The 19,548-nt window shown below is 40.9% G+C and overlaps 1 protein-coding gene across 1 annotated transcript in view; it reads left to right on the top strand.

The window, feature by feature from the left end:
* The window catches only part of PHACTR1 (phosphatase and actin regulator 1), a 140,532-nt gene that overhangs the window by 81,931 nt on the left and 39,053 nt on the right, over window positions 1-19,548 (top strand). The window contains 3 exon segments of the mRNA XM_042809000.1: window positions 4,249-4,582; window positions 11,306-11,589; window positions 13,616-13,772. Of these exon segments, the coding sequence (XP_042664934.1) occupies window positions 4,249-4,582; window positions 11,306-11,589; window positions 13,616-13,772 (775 nt within the window).

Raw genomic sequence — 19,548 nt, forward strand, 5'->3', positions numbered from 1 at the left:
TCTCTTCTGTCACATTAGTGTTTTGTGCAATGATTTAAAACTGTAGTAATCTTCTACAGAGAAGACAGTTATCACAGATTCCTTGCTCATATTTCTCCTACCCAGCTACTTATTTATCTACAAATGTCAATGTCTGATGGATATTCCATACTGGAGACAATAAGCATTTTTATCTCTGCTTCATGCATCACAAATATTGTGAAATTAATAAAAGAAAGAACTGTAAAATGCAGTCTCTTTCAGGATTTAGGCACAATGGACAAGTCATTCTGTCCTTTAATCCACAGTGGTGGTGGCATTTCTAGTAGTATGCCTGGAACCCATGGGTTTGAGCAAAGTTCTGAACCACTTGCTGATCAGTCCACTCTGTTTAATTTTCAGTGCACAGCTTGTCACCATTACTGATGACAGTGAAGACGTATTGATACGTTTCTGTGTGAAGGGATCAAACTTTCCTTCTGTTGCAGTCATTCTCCTTTTAGCCTTTTTTTTTTTTTTAACAGGCACATATAATTCTCCTGAAGGTAGACAGTAGACGAGTGGAGTTAATGGCTCTGGTTCACTTTCAAGGCTGCATTTAGACATTAGGAGCCCAAAATGCTAACCATACCCTGGGGTGCATCAGGCTCAGCACTGCCAGCCGGGCAAGGGAAGGTGTTGTGCCACTGTGCTCTGTGCTGTATGGCCTCACCTCGAGCACTGGGGGCAGTTGTGGGTGCCACAGTATGAGAAGGGTGTAAAACTATTACAGGGTCCATGTAAGAGCTACAAAGATAGGGAAGAGTTTAGAGGCCAAGGCGTGTAAGGATGAGCTCAAGTCGTTTGATTCATTCAGCCCAGAGCAGACGAGGCTGAGGGGAAGCAAGAGATACCTGCAGTTGGAATCTCTTTTGAATTCACTCTGTATATCATGTAAAAAAAATAATGGTGTATCATGGCACAGACACTGTCAGGTGAAGATGTTAATTGAGCATACAACAGAAACAAATACAAAACTAACAGACAGATCTGCACTTTTCAATGTGAAAATGAAGATCTTAGGATAATTTTTGTAATTCAGGACGAGCTCCCGAAGTGAAATTGCCTGGAGCACAAATGTATGAACACATTTTGTTACTACAAACCCCATAGGAGCCTTATGCTCTCAGGGCTCTATATAATTTACTCCTTTTTCTTACTTATCTTCTATTGAAGATGTATTCTTTTATGGAGAATACAAAAAGAAGATACACACAACTAATGTGTATGTAAGAAAAACACAGAAACGCAGTAACTTGGAGACCTGCTTGTGCTTGCAAAGAAAATCTTTAAAGTTTTTTTTTTCTACTGTACAGTAGACAATCTGCTTTAGTGGAGAGGACAGTGCCCTGTCATTTGGCAGTCCCTTGAGTTAGATTTCAGTCTTGATGCATTGGAATTTTTGCCTTCAAGAGAGGCAAGACTGAGCAGATATCATGTCTGTCAGGCGAAGTTTGTGGCTGTCAGGCAAAGTCTTGGTGACTAGAAAAAGGGAAATATCAGTGCCATATTCAAGAAAGGGAGAAAGGAAGACCCGGGGAACTAAAGGCCAATGAGCCACGTGTTTGTGCCTGGGAATACCATGGAGCAAATCTTCCTGGAAGAAATGTTAAAACATATGCGAGATGTGGAGGTGATCTGAGACAGCCAACTTGGATTCACCAAAGGCAGATTGTGCCTGACCAGTCCTATGGCTTTTTTTTTGGAGTGATGGCACCTGTGGAGAAAGGAAGGGCAACTGATGTCACCTACCTGGACTTGTGCAAGGCCTTTACATAGTTCCACACCACATCATCATCTCTAAATTAGAGAGATATGGGTTTGAAGGTTGGACTATTTGGTGGATAAAGATACGGTTGGATGGTAGGCAATAGGCAGAGGGTTGTTGCCAGGTAGAGACCAGTCACAAGTGGTGTCCCCCAGGGGTCCGTCCTGGGATCAGTGCTCATCAACATCTTTATCAGTGACAGACAGTGGATTCGAGTGTACCTTTCACAAGTTTGCTGATGTGGTGCAGTTGACACAACAGAAAGGTGGGATGCCATCCAGAAGGACCTGCACATACTCAAAAAGTGGACACGTGAGAATCTAATGAGGTTTAACAAGGCCAAGTGCAAGATGTTGCACTTGCATTGAGGCAGTCCCAAATAAGAGCACAGACTGGGAGAAGAACTCACTGAGAACAGCTGTGTGGAGAAGGACCTAGGCGTTCTGATGAACGAAGAGCTGGACATGAGCCAGCAGTCTGCCAGTACTTGCAGCCCAGAAGACCTACAGTATCCTGGGCTGCATTGAAACAGGAGTAGCCAGCAAGGAGAGGGAGGTGTTTTGTCTCCCTCTACTCTGTGCTTGTGAAGACCCATTTGGAGAACTGTGTCCACGCTTGGGGCAGAGCTGTACGAGTGGGTACAGAAGAGGGCCACAAAGATGACTGAAGGACTGGAGTATCTCTGCTATGAAGAAAGATTGAGGGAGTTGGGCTTGTTTAGCTTGGTGAAGAGAATGCTCTGGGGAGATCTCGGAGGAGTTGGAACCGAGTAATCTTTAAGGTCCCCTCCAACCTCAGCCATTCTATGATTCTATGATATGATACTGCACTGAAAACAGAAACACTTGGGTTCTCGCATCTGTAACTATCCTACTCCACAATTTGGAAAGACCACTATCAGTCCATGCCTCCGTTTCATCTTTGCACACCCTTTTCTTCCCTGGTCTCTTGAAGAAAGGGAAGGCTTGCTATTTGTGTGGGCTTCTTTGTTCTAGAGTAACATCAGTTTCAAGTGGATACTGTGGGTGCAGTAAAGCATCCACAGTAGCACTAAGCAAAGTCCAATACCATGAATGAGCTTGGCATTATGCATGGTCTTCTTCCTCCTTACTGTCCTTAAGCGTTTTCACGAAGCATTAGATCTTATAAGTCTTGGTATTGACCTTGTGCACCCTGGCTAGTAGATATGGATACTAGTACAAGCAACGCCCAGCACAGTCCATAAGGAGGGAAGGATAAAGAGATCAGGGAGAAGGGTAGTTAACACTAAGAAGAACCATCTGGAAAAGATCCTTAAAAATCAGATATTACTCAGGAGAGTGATGTCATTTGAAACTAGAGGAAGCAGCATCTTACTGGCAAGCTTTCTTGGGCCATAAGAAGATTCTGACCCTTCAATTCCTTTACCATTTTACAGCAAGAGGTATGAACTGAAGCTACAAGAAGCCACAGAGCATGCAGAGCATTGCAGAGCCAAATGTCTGGGGTGGGATACCATGCTATGTAGGGCTTGGCCTTGCAGCTCACAATATGTATATATTTACTACCATTTTCTTTGCTGCTAGCATATTCTGTGATCATTCCCCACACACATTTTGGGAACTCCAAGCCGTCCCATTACCTCTTCTCCCTTTTGAAACCCTTTCACTGTGCAGCTCCAAAAATCTGCATCCTGCAGCCTAGTCCAGGCAGAGGTGTTTGTTTATGGACTTCCCTTGTCTTTCCATGGAAACCAGGGGAATCTTTGCTTGACAGAACAACTGTGTTATTCAAGAATATGTCTGGAGTTAAAAAGGTTAAAATTAGAAGAGCGTCTGCCAAGTCTTCTGTAAAATAACGTGTTAATCCTAACTATCTTCCACCTTTTACCATCTTCTCCTCCTGTATCCTTTATTTTTCCAGGTCACTCCTATTTAACATTCAAACCCTATCTCATTTCTCTTTTGCCCTTTAATGTAGTTTTTGACACCAGATTTTTTGCACCTTACAAAGCTGTAAGAGAGGTGACTTGTAGTAATTGCATTGCAGTAGCTGAGAAGGGTCGGGTATGCCTGAGCTTTCATTCCAGCAGTGATGGTGATGAGTCCTCCCATCACTTCAGACTCCAAACTGCTTTCCATGTTTCAGTGCTTGTTGGGTAGGAGAGGTTGTGCTTACTTCTCAGGGCTGGTTTGGGGGATTAGTGCTTTAAGGTATTGAAGTGTGCCACAAAGCCTTGTTAAGCATTGCTTACTGTGTTTCTTAAGGGGCATGTGCAACCTTGGGATGTTTTTGTGAGACTCAGATCTGCTGCAAAACAACCGATCTTTAAAAAAAGACAGTGCTGAATGAAAGCCATGCAGAGCTGTCTGTCACATGGGGGAGGAGAAGCACACACCTGTGTTGATTAGCAAACTCAGTACCTGCTCACCCTGGCACTGCCATGAAAGTTAACACCAGGGCCTCTCTTTCTTCTGTTCTAGATCCTGGCGCTCCTGTGAAACTGCCTTGTATGCCAGTTAAACTGTCGCCTCCACTACCTCCAAAGAAAGTCATGATTTGCATGCCCTTAGGGGGGCCAGACCTCTCCTCTCTCTCATCCTATTCCACACAGAAGAGCTCCCAGCAGCCTTTGACTCAGCACCATCACACTGTCCTGCCATCCCAGTTAGCAGCTCACCAGCACCAGCTCCAGTACGGCAGCCACAGCCAGCACCTGCCTTCTGGATCCAGCACGTTGCCCATACACCCTTCGGGGTGCCGGATGATAGAGGAACTGAACAAAACACTAGCCATGACCATGCAAAGACTAGAAAGGTAATGGATCAACTTTAAAAAAAATGTATTAATGTGCACTGTTTTCCTCCTAGCCTCAATGTCAGTATTAACATCGGAGTCATATTGGTAGTACTGGAAGCCCCTTCTCTGGGGATCTAGCACCTTCAGAGCAGAGTCATTGTTGGAGAAACAGAGACAAGCTTTTCCAGGCTGGTTAGAGAACTGTGTGGCAGAAAGGTGAAAAAGACCAAATTTCCTGAGCCCTTGTCCTGTCATTGCTAGGTTACACTACCAGTGTAGAAAAGGCTAAGAGAACGTATCTGGTTTGCAGTATATACTGTAGAGTATATAACTGTACAGCTCCAGTTATGTGGAGGATTGCTTAAAAAGAAAAAAAAAAAACAACAAAACAAGTAAAGGAAATAAAAGATTCAGAAAAGACCATTAAACCAAACGTGCCACTCAACCAGGACATCTGATTAGTATTACCAATTAGCTCAAAACAACCTATGAGAATTTTGTACAAATCACTTTGCAGGGCTTTAATACACTATTTAAATTATTTCAGTTACTTTAAATTAAGTATTTAACCCTTTCCACAGCAGCTCCCTTCTTATGCATTTGCATCTGGAGGAAGGTTGTACATTTAATCAGAAGAGCCTTACCCACCTTGGGGCTGCTTTTCATTACTGTCACTTGTGAGCCTCTCTGAATGCTGTTTCAAGTGGTCTGAATAAGTGAAGCATGTTGCATAAATGCAAGCTGTCCTCATAGACAACTAGATCAGCAAGCTTTGGAAAAATTATTTTGACTTTTAGATGAAAATTGAGCAAGTTGCAGAATAGAGGAGATAGTCCAAAAATGACGTTCTTTATAGTTACAAGGGCAGCTTTGTAACCAGCTTGTTCTAGGCATGTCAGATCATCCTTCTGTTATACAGGAAGCTAAAATATTTGGTCTCACGGACAAAATGCCTGATGACTTGCCCCCATATCTCTTTGTGATAACATTACCTTCATTATATTGCACAGTTAAAAGGATTTCTATTAGAGATGGCAGATTCTCCTTGCTGCCTCTAAAAATAGAGGAACAGAGGCTGTCCTCCTCTGTCAGCTTATTTCACTTCCAGGATACTGAGATCTCTGCAGTTAGATCAAGGGGGCTAAAGCTTCTGTGGCCTGACAAAATTCTCTGCTGGGGGAAAACTATAAGGACAGTGATAGAAATTCCTGTTCCCATCAATAAAAGAACTGTAGCAGAAGGATTAGAAGGAGTATCCACAAACCATCCTGTGCCTAGTGACCACCTCTCACACTGCATCAGCCCAGAGCATGGTGCACTGAGTGCAGAAGATAGCAGTGTCTTGCAGAGGCTCCTTTGTGGCAGCTCTGCTAATGCCATCCCCAGCACAGGTTGGATACTGACCTTACAGTCTGGCTCACATTGTGTGCAAAAGGCACAGTGAAATCTCTCAGAGTATGACTTCACTGTGGCATCTGTTGCCCCACAGCAACAAATGCTCCAATTTCTAGGCATCCATCAAGTTTACGTCTGCAAGTATGCTTAACTGATTTAAAGAAGGTTATGCTGTTTGGTTTTAACTATTAATTTGAATTCAAAGCTGCGCCGCTTGTTAATAATGTAATAAACAGGGATTCATGCCTTAACATGATGCAGTTGCATCCCTCTGCAGAAGAGAGTAAAAAAGGTTGTGGCACTGATATTTCACATTAAAAATTAAAATGAATCCTAGTGCGTGATATTGCAGTTGGTTTTTCATAGCCTTTTGGGGTGATTAACTGTTATTTCATTCATGAAATAAAGTACTGAGTACTTCAGTTACTCTCCTTGTCAAAACAAATCAATAATATTTCTAACGTTTCACAGGAGAGAAAATAGGAAATGACTGTTTCCTTTACTACAGCAATTGTTATTTCATAGTATTGATAGACAAAAGGGTCTGTGGAACTGACATTTGGTGTTAAAATCTTAAAACTATTTTTCCAAGCAAGACTGTGGCCTGTGCAGATTTTTAAGATACACACATCTAATTTAGGAGATTAGTTTTACCAAATACTGCTTTTTTCTGATGCTTCTGTCAGTACTTCTTTTCCCTTAATTGCATAAACTCTGGATGGAACCCAGTGGAAATCATATTTCAATATATCTCATTGGACATTTCAGCCCAGAAATATTGAAAGCCTTTTAAAACTGCACAGATCCCAGATCTACTTTCTTCTGTTTAAAATTCAGTAATGTGCTCCCGTCTGTTGCATGCATAAGATAGACAGTGACATCCAGAGCTTTACTGTTCCTTCTGACACTACTGGGTCACTGCTCTTGGGCCAACAATCTTGAGGCATTTGTTTTTGCTGATCAGTCTTTATCTTGAAACAGTCCTACATGATAGCATAATAGCCTTTCTACTCCATTTAATATTGATTCCAAGTCTGGTGATTTGGGGGATTATTTTCTTTAATAAAGGAGAATCTCATAGATGAATACAGATTAGTATCCTGCTCTCCATTTTATTTAGTTGTTTCCTATATTAATTATTTTCTCTTCCCTGAGTCTGGCTTTTTGTTCCTGATAGAGTAGAATCTCAACTCTGTTAAATTCCATTGATACACACACCAGTTCCACATTTTGTCTGCTAAACTGATCTTATACTTCACAATTCTTCCTTCAACCAGGACTGTGAGTGTGGACAGGATGAAAGAAAGAGTGAAACACCCCCTTCTAGCAATCTGGATGGGTTTTTTGTTTGGTTGGTTTTTTGTTGTTTTTTTTTTTGAAGATGGGGTCTCTGGAATTCAGATAGCCTAGCAGCATCTGAAGAACAATATTTGATTTGCCAATGCACTACAGTTTTGGCCAAAGAAAAATGAGCTGTCTCTCTGTACCAGAAAGAAAGCCAGAAGTTATTTTGCTGTGTTTGACCTTGAGAAAGCTACTGAGCTTCTTTTCCTCTAGCTGCTTAAAACTGCAGTTAATTCCCAGATCTTTTTTAGTTTTATTGCAGACACTACAGAGCATTAGGTTCATTTACACACTTAAGACTTCTGATGCCAAAAAAAAATCTGGTACTTAAAACATCAATTTGTAAACTATTCTTAGAAGGGAAATCTATCCTTTGTTGTAATATGATTATTAAGACATCATTTGCACTGCCAGCGTGCCTTCGTTTTCCCTGAAAAATTACCAGATTTTTGATAGATTAAGAAGAAACAGAAAGAGGTGTGATTTCCATGTAACCTATTTTCTGCAACGTCTGTTGGTGATTTTTACCTACTGCAAATAGATTTCAGCTTCAACCCAAAGTATATATGTTCAGCATAAATCACAGAGTCATAGTATGGCCTGGGCTGAAAAGGACCACAACGATCATCTAGTTTCAACCCCCCTGCTGTGTTCAAGGTCGCCTATTCTGATGATTTTTTACCAGTCTGTGACACATTTTAAGAGATACTGAAGCTCCATTATTTCCCACTAGCATCCACCAAAGGCTTGATCCTCCTGACTGAATTGAAATTGAGAGGAAGGACCATGCCCAAAAGGATCTCAGCAAAAGGTAGTAATAGGGGAAGCTTTAGAAAGCCTGTTATACCATCGTAATATGCCTTTAACTCCAACTTAGTAGCTTCTTGACCTGAAGCCTAGAGAGTTCTTCATCGGACTAGCAAGACAAGAAATGATTTCAATTACTCTGTGGACTGTTGTACAATAGGAACAGACTCAGTGCAAACACCGAGAAGCTGTTAAGTGTCTGTATCTCACCCTGGACTAGAATTGAATCCATGACAGAGAAGCAGAAAAGTGTGCTGTCCAAAAGACAGTTTGTGAGACCGTTTCCTCTGGGACATAGAGTTCAGCTTCAGACCATACATTCACAAAATGAAATGCATTTAATATTCCTGACAGTGTCTTATAAATCATATAAAATGTATTTGATTCAGAAAACATTTATCTTCCAAAAAGCTTGTCAAAATAAGTGCTTCTTGTCTAAACTTCAGTATTACTTAAGGTAAGAAACACATGATATTTATGTCTCTGCCTTCCTTCTCTCTGTCTCTGGCATATACCCAAACAGTATCAATGTATATACAGTCATTTGAGTTTTTGTTTTAACTGATGAGTACAGGACAGTGTCCCATGGATCAGAACATGCTGGTAGGATTGAAACTCTTTATTCCAAATCTAAGAGACTATGATGATAGAGGAGAAGCATATGCTTTTTCCCGCAGATTTACAGGAGGCATTTCGCTTTTTTTTCTATTTACATTTTTTTCTGTAACATGAGCCACTTATACACCTAAATTCTGATTTTTCATGAATATCTTTTCCCAGTAGGCATTCAAGGCCAGGCTGGATGTGGCTCTGGGCAGCCTGGTCTGGTGGTTGGTGACCGTGCACACAGCAGGGGGTTGGAACTCAATGAGCATTGTGGTCCTTTTCAACCCAGGCCATTCTATGATTCCATGATTCACTAGAAATACTGGAAGCTGTACTAATGTAACATTTTTGCCATTTTAATCACATAAGAATAATACAACAGTAAGTGCATAGTCAGCTATGAATTATTCAAATCTATGCATTAAGATACATTTATCTTTCTAAAACAAGTACGTGCTTAGCTATGGTCTGTACTCTAATGGCAAAAGATGAAGCTGATTTAGAACGGACAGTTTAAAACAACAGTGTGCTTTTTTTCAACGAATAATGCTGAAAAACGTTGTGGTGTAGACCACCTGACTATGGGTTTTTTTTGCTAATGACCCAGAGGAGTTTATACTCAATGAAGATATACAGTGACCTTGGTACATCTTTCTTAAGCATACTGCAGTAATGCATGTATTTCACAAGCTTTGTTTCGACAGCTGACTTTGCCAAAATGATGTGAAGAAGGCTAAGTATAGTCAAGAAAAACACAAAACATTAGGAAAAATGAGGGACTTAAAATAGAAAATAGTTTTAGCTAGAAAATGGATGATTCACAAAAATTACAATGAGATGAGAAGACTTCTATTTCTAGAACAGTAGTTCAAATAAAGATTAGGTGTGGTAGTTTGTAAATCTTGTTTCTGTTTGCTACCTGCTTGGTAACCTACATTGGTGAGCCACTTTGATATCTGCTGCCCTATGCACATATGGATGAGTCCGTAACCTACATCCATCCTTCACGGAGCAGTGAAGCACCAAATGCTCCTGGGTGCTGAACTATTTTCTGCTGCTTTCATTTGTGTTTCCAGAAGGGGCTTAGCCAACGTGCACTTACTCTCTGTGAACGTATTGTTTTCAAATCAGGTGAATTAATGATTCAGCAGTTGTGGTCACCATTCTTTTAGCAATATTAACAGAATTTCTTTATTCTAGTTTCTCTTGAAAATCCAGGCTTCTGAATTTCCTGCTTTTCCTCTTAAAGGAGCTACAAAAAAAAAAAAGGTTATATAGCAAAATTATTTTTCAAATGAAATTAGTAAATTGAATTTTTTTTTAAATGTAGCACTATCTTGGGAGTTAATTTTTTAAAGGCTGTAATACGTTTGTGTGTCACTAGGAGAATTCACCTGGTGAGTTCTAATACTACTGCTGCATTAAAAATATCTTAGATCGAACCTACTGAAGTCTAACACAAATTCACAAGCCAGCTTTTTGTGAGTTTTTCATGCATTTTGGTGTGAAACATAGAATATTACTAAGAAAATGGAGTTCCTCTTTTCAAGGCATCCAGTAAAACTGTGCAGCTCATTCTTGTTTAGTGTGTGATAATAAATGTTGCAATTAATAAAATGATTCCTTAGAAGCTGAACACAGTGATAACAACATGGTGTGGTTTACTCACAGGATCTGAAGCCTTTTATTCTCCTTAATCCCTAAGCTCATTGTGTCCTAGCATTATGTACCCAAAAATACATTTTTATAACATTCTCTAGGATGTCATTTGGCAGCCACTTGAGAGTCTATGTTAAATTTAGATTAGAAAAAAAGAGAAATGTTTCAAGTTGACTTCACAGAAAATCATTTAAAGAGGTTTTTTTGTTTTTTGTTTTTTGTTTTTTCCCAAGATGTGGAATGCCTCTTGTACTCTGAGTAGTACTGAAGAGAATTGAGGCTTCTTAGCACTTGGTAAGGTCACTCCCAAATTTGAGTGCTTCAAGTGCAGCTTGGTCAGCACATTTGCTTTCACTCTTGAATTCTTGTGCAAAGTAAAATGAGAATTTGACACAAAGAGCAACATGTTCCTCACCTTTCATGCACTTGTTGTCTCAGCTGGGACTTTGGAGGGAGAAGTTTCTCCCCAGTAACAGACATCATCAGGGGGAAGTTTTTCACACACAGGGTGGTGAGGCACTGGAACAGGTTGCCCAAGGAGGCTGTGGATGCCCCATCCCTGCAGGCATTCAAGGCCAGGCTGGATGTGGCTCTGGGCAGCCTGGTCTGCTGGTTGGTGACCCTGCACATAGCAGGGGGATGAAACTATGATCACTGTGGTCTTTTTCAACCCAGGTCATTCTGTGATTCTGTGATTTTGTGATTCTATGATCATTTTTGCCTACAGATCTCTGATTCTCATTTCACGATAGGAAAGCAACATGAGTGATGTTTGACTTCAGTCTTCAACTCTTCGCATTCCTATTTCACTGCTTGTATTAGTGGGATCCTTGTTGAAAGACACTGAAATCAGCACATAAGCAGAGCTAAACATTAGATATTTCTGTTCTAGTTTCTTCTCAAAAAGGGATGTAAGACCATTACTAAAAGCAGTGAGTGAAGCAACCCAGTCTTCCATTGCACTGTTTCCTTTTAGTTCATTTATTTGTTTTTGTTTCCCAACAGCTCTGGTTTACACACAGGTGACAATGTTACAAAAACAGGACCTGGAGGCCTTCCAGACATGAGACAAGTGCCAACTGTTGTGATCGAATGCGATGACAATAAAGAAAATGTGCCTCATGAAGCTGACTATGAAGATTCTTCCTGTCTCTACCCAAGACAGGAAGAGGAGGAAGAGGAAGACGAAGATGAGGATAACTCGTTATTTACAAGTTAGATGCATTCCATTTTTCCTTTCTCATTTAATGAAGTTTTCCTCTGAAATCTTGATACACAAAGGAAACACACGGCCTGCAAATTTTCTTTCTTGACCATGGCTTTGAGTATGAATTTAAACTGATTACCCTAATCCCTGTGGATAGTTCTCATGCAGAATTCAAATGACCTTTTTTGTTTTATCTTAGTTTACTTTCAAACTGACTTTGAGATTCACTACTCCAAGTGTCAGCAGTATAGAGAAGCAATGACTTTGGCTTAAGTCAAGATCATCTCAGCAGGGTTACAGAAGTGCCATAGATAGATAATCAGATATTATGAGCATTGTCAGTATTAAATCACATCCAAATCAGAAGTTTGCACGTGCTTTTAGAGGGATAAAACCAGAGAATAAAACTCCTAAATGCAGGTCCAATAATAGAGGAAATAGTCTTGAAATTTCTATACAGGAAGATATGAATAAAAAGTGGGGGAGGAGAATCTTATTTTTCTTCCTAGGAGCACACCTACTTAAAAAGTCTGTGGTGTGCAATTTAGATTACGATGGTAGAGAGGATTGTGCAGATGATTGGTATACAGATGCTCTGTTCTGCACAGGAATGCAGCACAGTTCTGCTTTCCACTCTGATGCATTTTACTTTGCAAACAATGTGAGAGTATGTGTGGGAGTAAGTTGGTTTGTGTTTAGATCCCAGGTTTTTTTTCAGTTCTGTTTTTGTTCTTTAGTTTTTTTAATCTATAAACCTGAAATCTTGACTTGATCTTACATAACTGAGGAAATGAATCTGATTTTACCATACAATGTTTTTGCATGAGGATAACTTCTTTTATTTTTCTGGAGTTATTTCATATTTGCATCATTGTTACTCAAACTGGGAATCAAATTTATATACCCCATGATAACTATCTAACTGCTGTAGGCAGTTCTATACTGACTTACAATCTGTTGAGGTGCTTGTATCAGCACAAAATGAATATAAAATGCCACTGCTGGATTATGTGTGATTTTATTCCAGTTTACCATGGTCCATAGTAGTGACAAATATGAATAGATTAATTGACAGCTGTATCGCAACTGCAATTTGGAGGGACTTTTGCCCCATTTCTGATCTCTAGGAAAAACAGCTGTCTTGGTGTGCCATCTTTGGGCTGTCATGAAGATGAGGTACCTTACTTTGTGGTGACGCAAAGGACATCTTGCCATCCTGCAGTTTGAGCTGAAGTTTCAGGCCATTCAATTTTTTTGCTCCTGAAAACCAACAGCAGTATAATCACACCATTTTTAAAGCACACACATGTTTCTAAAACAGGCGTATTTCATCATCTCAGAATCTTACCTTACTTTGCAAGTGAAATCAGAATCTTTTGTCTTAAATGCAGAAGCAAAGCAGAAGTGCATTATCTGGCATTTTCCTGACAAAGTCTAAAACCTCTTAGGGGCTTACGGTCTGCCTTGCACAGTCTGCTTTGGGTGCAAACCAAGGGAGGCAACCTTGTGCCATGAAAGACCACTGATTTTCACACTGTCTTTCCCACTGTCAGTGCCTGAGAAGCAGAATCAGCTAATTAAGCTACTTAAAGGTCTATTCCATTTCTCATAGACTTGATTTTTTTTTAATGCTAACTTGGATGTCTTGGTGTTACACTACAATAGAGAGATGCCTCTCTCTTTCCACATGCTGTAGCTCTGCTGCCCTCTCAGAGGTTTAATTATTCATTCCATTATGAATTCCAAAACACCACAGATGCTTCTAGAAATTATGAAACAGGCCTTTATTCTCTATTTCCCTCTGCGGAGCAATATTCTTTTTCCTGTGTAACTACAAAAATCATCCTTTCTGTATTATGGCATGAATTGAGGCTAACTGAAAACCAGATGTTAATTGATGCCCCTTTTCCCACAGTCCATACCAGTGTAAATAAGAATGTAGCACCCTCCCTTGCCTGCCACTTCCTTGCCTGCTGTATGCTGGAATGTAATGATGACAGCTCCTTTGGCAGAGCCTCTCCTCTCTCCCACAGGTTCCCTGGCAATGAAAGTCTGCAGAAAGGACTCTTTAGCAATCAAACTCAGCAACAGGCCTTCCAAGCGAGAATTGGAGGAAAAGAACATCCTCCCTATGCAGACTGATGAGGAGAGACTTGAACTTAGGCAGCAGATTGGAACAAAGTTAACAAGGTAGGAGATTGATGTTTTTCTAGCTCTTGCTTTTGGAAACATGTGGTGGGACACACCTTTTTTCTATATTCTGCAAACATCTGAGATCTGTTTGTTCACAATATGTAAGAGGAAAAGCCGTGGGAAAAAAGAAAAATGCTGTAAGAATTGAAGCTGCTGTAACATTCCATACAGAGATTTCATTTTCCAGGTGTATAGTACAGGATCTTTGGTTATATAAGTACATGCATGAACTACATGGGTGTGGTTGTTTTCAATGCACTGCTGGGATAAGTTCATCTTTGATAACATTTTGGATTGTAGCTGTAGGTGCCATCTGATAATCTGTTATTTTGACCAAGGGACAGAGGCATAACTTGCTCAGCTGACTGAGTCGCCATTGAGTAGGCAAGTCTTCTTCTCATCCAAAATACTTTCATCCTTCAGTATTTTTTGTTGTGTCAGGCTTGAACAGATTTACTTTCGTACACTCTTTCTTCTTTATAACAGCTTTTATTCACCAGCTGTTCTGTTTTTCTGTATTGTATGGAACATAGAGGGGTACCCATTAATGAAACATTTCCATCAAGGATTAGTAAAGCAAGGCCAGGTAGGAATGTCTGTGAACTTCCTGTGCTCTGGCCATAATTTCTGCAGTTGATCTAACGCTGTTATGTTATCAGCTCGGTTGTATGTAGAGCCAGTGAGTGCTATTGGTTGTATGTAGAGGCAGTGAGTGCTATTGGTTGCCTTCTGGTTTAACCAAGAAATCCACAAGGAGGACCAGCCAGTTTTCTGTTGCCTTTTTTTTCTTTTTTTCTGTTCTTTTTTTTTATTGGGTGGAGGAGCATTGGTTTTATTGCAGGGATGCAGGACTCATTTATCCATTCTTTGGAGTAAACTAACCGCATTGTTCCAGTCCATCTTTGAAAGTCTTTCTTTGTGCTGAATCACACTTAGCTTTCTCCAAAACCTGTCTTAACTCTTCAGTATTTTTGTGAAGGGCTACAGCAGTGGTGACCAAAGATGGTGCTGCACTGTTGATGGGCACCAAAATTGTTCAATCCGGTCTTTGTTCAGCTTAATACCTTGTTAAATGAATGTGAAGCTGATGGTCCAAAAGAGCAGTACAGGATAACAAGATCCCAGTCTTGTTCTTACGTAATTAATTTTGAACCCTTTGAGGTGTGTGAGGAGTTGAAATTTTTATCTTTAGTGAATCTTGAGCTGCATCACTTGACCCTACAATGACATTAAACAGCATTTTTTCTGTGCTGCCCATTTGCCTAGTGTATGGCAGCTGCTGAGGTACAGCCTGAACCTCTGATTGACCACCTGAGGTGAGCACTGAGTCAGCCACAGGAGCACAGGTGAAGGCAATTCAGCTGTGTGCCGGAAGGGGGGGAGCCTGGCTGCAGCTCTCCTAGACCTATTGAAGAGCTGGCTGCCAGTGGGGAAGGGTCTCTGCTGGAGATCTGCTCTGCTGGAGTTTTGTGAGTGAGCCCAGGATAGGCATAAGCCTTCTATTTGCTCTCTTTTGTTTTCACAGTCTGCTTTGCCTAACTCTCTTGTGTATTTTGTGATTATAACATCCTAATATTCTTTGATTATGCACCTAGATTATCTGTGTTTCTTAAAAGTTTTACTGCTCTGTCTAATGAAGGTAAATAATGTAACTTGCAAATGTCAATTATAGCTCACTGTGCTCCAGGTGATTTTTTTATTATAAATATTTGATCTCTTATGTCTCCAAAGCATGCTTTTTTTGACATGAAGTGTGTTTCTTCAGCATGTGTATTTTTAACACGGGGAAGCTTACTTTGGCAATACCCAGAACCCTTCCTGTGTAAGCCACCTATTCTCACAATGTCACTGGTTTTTTCCCCAAGTGCATTTGTATTAATATCTGTGCTTGTTCAGAGTTTGAGGTATAGTGCTTGAGTTTGTCTTGTAGCATGACTTAGAAATCACATGTGCTTCCAATAATTAAAACTGTGTATATACAAACAAAAAATAGCTGAGCTATTGCTGGTTCATTCTCATTTGTTACCTGTGTAATATCACTGAAATTGGTAGAATTCCACTAACCTTATCTGGAAAAACATACTTTTCACTCTGACCTTTTAATGACAAGTGTTTACCATTCAGTATCTCATCTTTTTGAGTAATCAAGAAATATAAGGAGAAAACCGCTTTCCTCATCTCTAATATGCAGAAAAACACAGATGTCTAGCATCAAAAAGAAGGGTACGTGTCTTAACAGTGCCTTATATCTAAATGTAATGTATCAATGTATACAGGCTGGCAAATATGAGATTGAAATAGAGGGAATATTTCAATTTGGGCAATATTTCTTTGTGTCCAGACTTCATTACTCCATCTGTCTTTTGCCATTGCTTAGTAATTGTCCCACAGTGATGCAAATGCCAAGCAAAATTAAAGTGGTGAAGCATTTATAGTCTTTAGAGAAGATGTGAGATGCAGAATATAATTGCAGATGGCAATTTTGGATTTCAGAGGAATTTGTGCTATTCTACCAATGGTCCTCTGTAGTTTAAAATAACCAGCCAATGAAATTACATATGCTACTTACAGAAGTAGAAAAGGCAAAATAAAAACTTCAGCAAATAGTTATTGTTGTCTGTAATGGATCAAATAATTTTCAGCAAGAGGCTGATTAGGACACTTCAGTATTTATGCATAATTCCTCACAGTATTTAGTTTAGAAGAGCTCATTAGCTGTACCATTTGGCAAATCAAAATTTAGTACTATAAAGAGAATGTTATTTTAAAAGGAGCTTACAGACTGGCATATTGAGAGATCGACCATTGGCATACTGCATTGGACCAAAATCATCCCAAGTATAGTCCAGCCTTGTTAGAGTTGCACCAAGAACCCACTTGGCTCAGAGCTTTTTTGATCATATCTTATTTAAAAGTAGCAGTAGCTGCAGAAAACATTTGTGGTTTTATTATTGCATCTGCCAGCTGGTAGGGAGACTCCTGAACTGGCTTAACCATGTAGCTGTTTCCCAAGTTAGCAGAATAGTGTCCTGGCAAATATTGGACCAGTTGCAAGGATGAGGCTGCAGAGGCTGTATCTTAGAGCAGAATATGGCCCACTACACATCTGAGTATTAGCTTAGTTATGAGACAGATTTGGACTGTTGTAGCCTACTAGACTGATGCTTCACTTGTGGCGCAGAGTCCAGCTGGAGGTCTGTAATTAGTGGTGTTCTCCAGGGATCTGTGCTGGATCCAGTCTTGTTCTGTATCTTCATCAGTAACCTGGATGCTGATGGTACAAAGCTGGGAGGAGTGGCTGACACACCAGAAGGCTGTGCTGCCATTCAGCAAGACCTGGACAGACTGAAGAACTGGGCAGAGTGTACTGATGAAATTTGGCAGGAGCAAGTGTAGGCTTCTGAGGAGGAATAACCACGTACATCAATACATGTTAGAGACTGACCTCCTGGAGAGCAGCTCTGCAGAGAAAGACCTGGCTGTCCTGATGGGTAACAGGTTGGCTATGAGCCAGCAGTGTGCCCCTGTGGCCAAGAAGGCCAATGGCATCCGGGGGTGCATTAAAGAGTGTGGCCAGCAGGTCGAGGGAGGTGATTCTCCTCTTCTGCACTGCCATGACAAGCCTCTGGAGAACTGTGTCCAGTTCTGGTTCCCCTGCTCAGAAAGGACAGGCACCTCCTAGAAAGAGTAGGGCAGACAAAGATGATCAGTGGCCTGGGGCATCTCCTGTAGGAGGAAAGGCTGGGAGACGTGGGACTCCTCAGTAGAAGAGAAGGCTGAGAAGAGATCTCGTAACTGTTATAAGTATCTGAAGTGCAAGAGTCAAGTTGGTGGGGTGCAGTGGTGTGCAGCAATAGAACAAGAGGCAACAGGCAGAAACTGTAACATGGGAAGTTCTGTACTAACACAAGGAAGAAGCTGTTTACTGTCAGAGTGACAGAGCATGGGGCAGGCTGCCCAGAGAGCTTGTGGAGTCTTTCTCTGGAGATATTCAAGACCCATCTGGACACCTAACTGTGTGACCTACTGTAGGGAACCTGTGTTAGCAGGGGGCTGGTCTTGATGGTCTTTAAAGGTCTCTTCCAACCCCTACAGTTCTGTGATTCTATGACTCATGTGATTGCTTCACTGATGTATATCCTGTTCCAAGGCTCAGCAAAGGCAGGCCCAAGCAAAAACTGATCTTATTGCAAAACGTGCCTGTGCCACAGACTGTTTTCTGGCAATCCTTATTCAACAATCGCAGCAACTAATTAGAAGACCATCTCTTCTAAACAACCAGAATGGATTCCTCCGAAATGTGACACTTAACTATGCAACCAGAAGCAAAAATAGTGAATTAAGATGCAGAACCACGTGACTTGGGGATAGGAAGCAAATGCTAGAGACCATGTTCTTGGCTGTTAAAAACCCTTATAGTTCCATTAACTTCTATTCTGAAATGCAGACCATCTGCACAAATAAATCTTTAAGTGGGTATAGTTTTATTTTTGCTCTGCCTGCTGAGGTTCTCCCAGTCTCCTCCTCCATTTCATCCCTCTGGTGCTTGCATATCTTCACAAGCTACACAAGAAGTGCATGTAAGCGGCCTTAAGCTAGAAAGAAAAATAGAAGGTAAAACAAGGCCCAGAATACTAGCAAGCAGAGGGAGAAGTCAGATTTCTGCCTTCTGACTGTCATTCTGGCTGTCTAACATTCAGAGAACCACTGGTTCCCCAGTCAGGTTAGAGCAGGATGGAGAGACTGAACTTTGCTTTCAGTGGAAATCAGTGAGAGGACTGATGTATTTCTGGGCTATGACTGCAAAATCAGGATACAGATATGAACTGGAACTGATCTTGGAGGCATTCTTGGTACAGTGACAAAGACATGGCCTGTCGGGAGCCTCTGGCAAGGAGGAGGTCCAGCAGTGATAGGCAGAGCACAGCAATGCTGCATGTCTCCAGCAATTGTGTGGTTATCCCCTTCCACCAAGACAAGTGTTCCAGTGCCAGTCCCTGCATTTCTCTTTTCCCGAGAAATCATAGTGGTGATTTTAAGAGATCACACAAGCTTCTTCTGTCGATGTATTATTTAGTAAGCACAAAAGCCCTTTAGAGAAAGTGTGTCTATATATTTCTTTATAGTTACACACTGCTTCAAACTTTGCTGAGGATTCTGTGCTCCCTTGATCTGGTAAGATGGTCCCTCTGCCATACCTTGAGACGTGTCTTTAGACTGTGGGCAATCTGTCATTCATCCTATAAGGGAGGCTGTGTAAAACAGTCTCTTAACCCTCAATTGTAGCAAAGAGGCTCATCAGCAGTTAGATACAAGAGTCTTGAAGCTGAGATTTTGGTCCACTGCTTTTGAAGAATGCACGGCATTGTCCTTATCTGCTCTTACTGAATTGCTTCCCTCATGGAATAAGGTCAAGCAATTATACAAAAAATCTGATAATATAGAATGTTATGCTTCGCTTTGCCTAACAGTCAGAATTGGTGTTAAGGGACCTTGTTGTTTCTCAATACACCCTTTATCTCATCAGTGTCATGTCTGTCTCATCAGTATACTCCTGCCCACCTTAGGGCACAGGGCAGGTTGACTACAAGTCACAAGGCAGGGAAGATTAAAGGCTATCCAGGTGAGCAGAGTGTCAGGGGACTGCTGCTGATCATCAGCAGACACCTCAGGCAATCTAGTAAGATTTTGCATTCTGTGCTGTGCTACTGCCAGGAGCTGTCAGTTGTTGGAGTCATATTTAACCGCATTGACTGTGAAAGCAGAGAGATGG

Source organism: Centrocercus urophasianus, unplaced genomic scaffold (genome assembly GCF_019232065.1).
Source record: "Centrocercus urophasianus isolate 14NV4802_14NV808 unplaced genomic scaffold, USGS_Curo_1.0 seq_11, whole genome shotgun sequence".
Taxonomy (NCBI): Eukaryota; Metazoa; Chordata; class Aves; order Galliformes; family Phasianidae; genus Centrocercus; species Centrocercus urophasianus.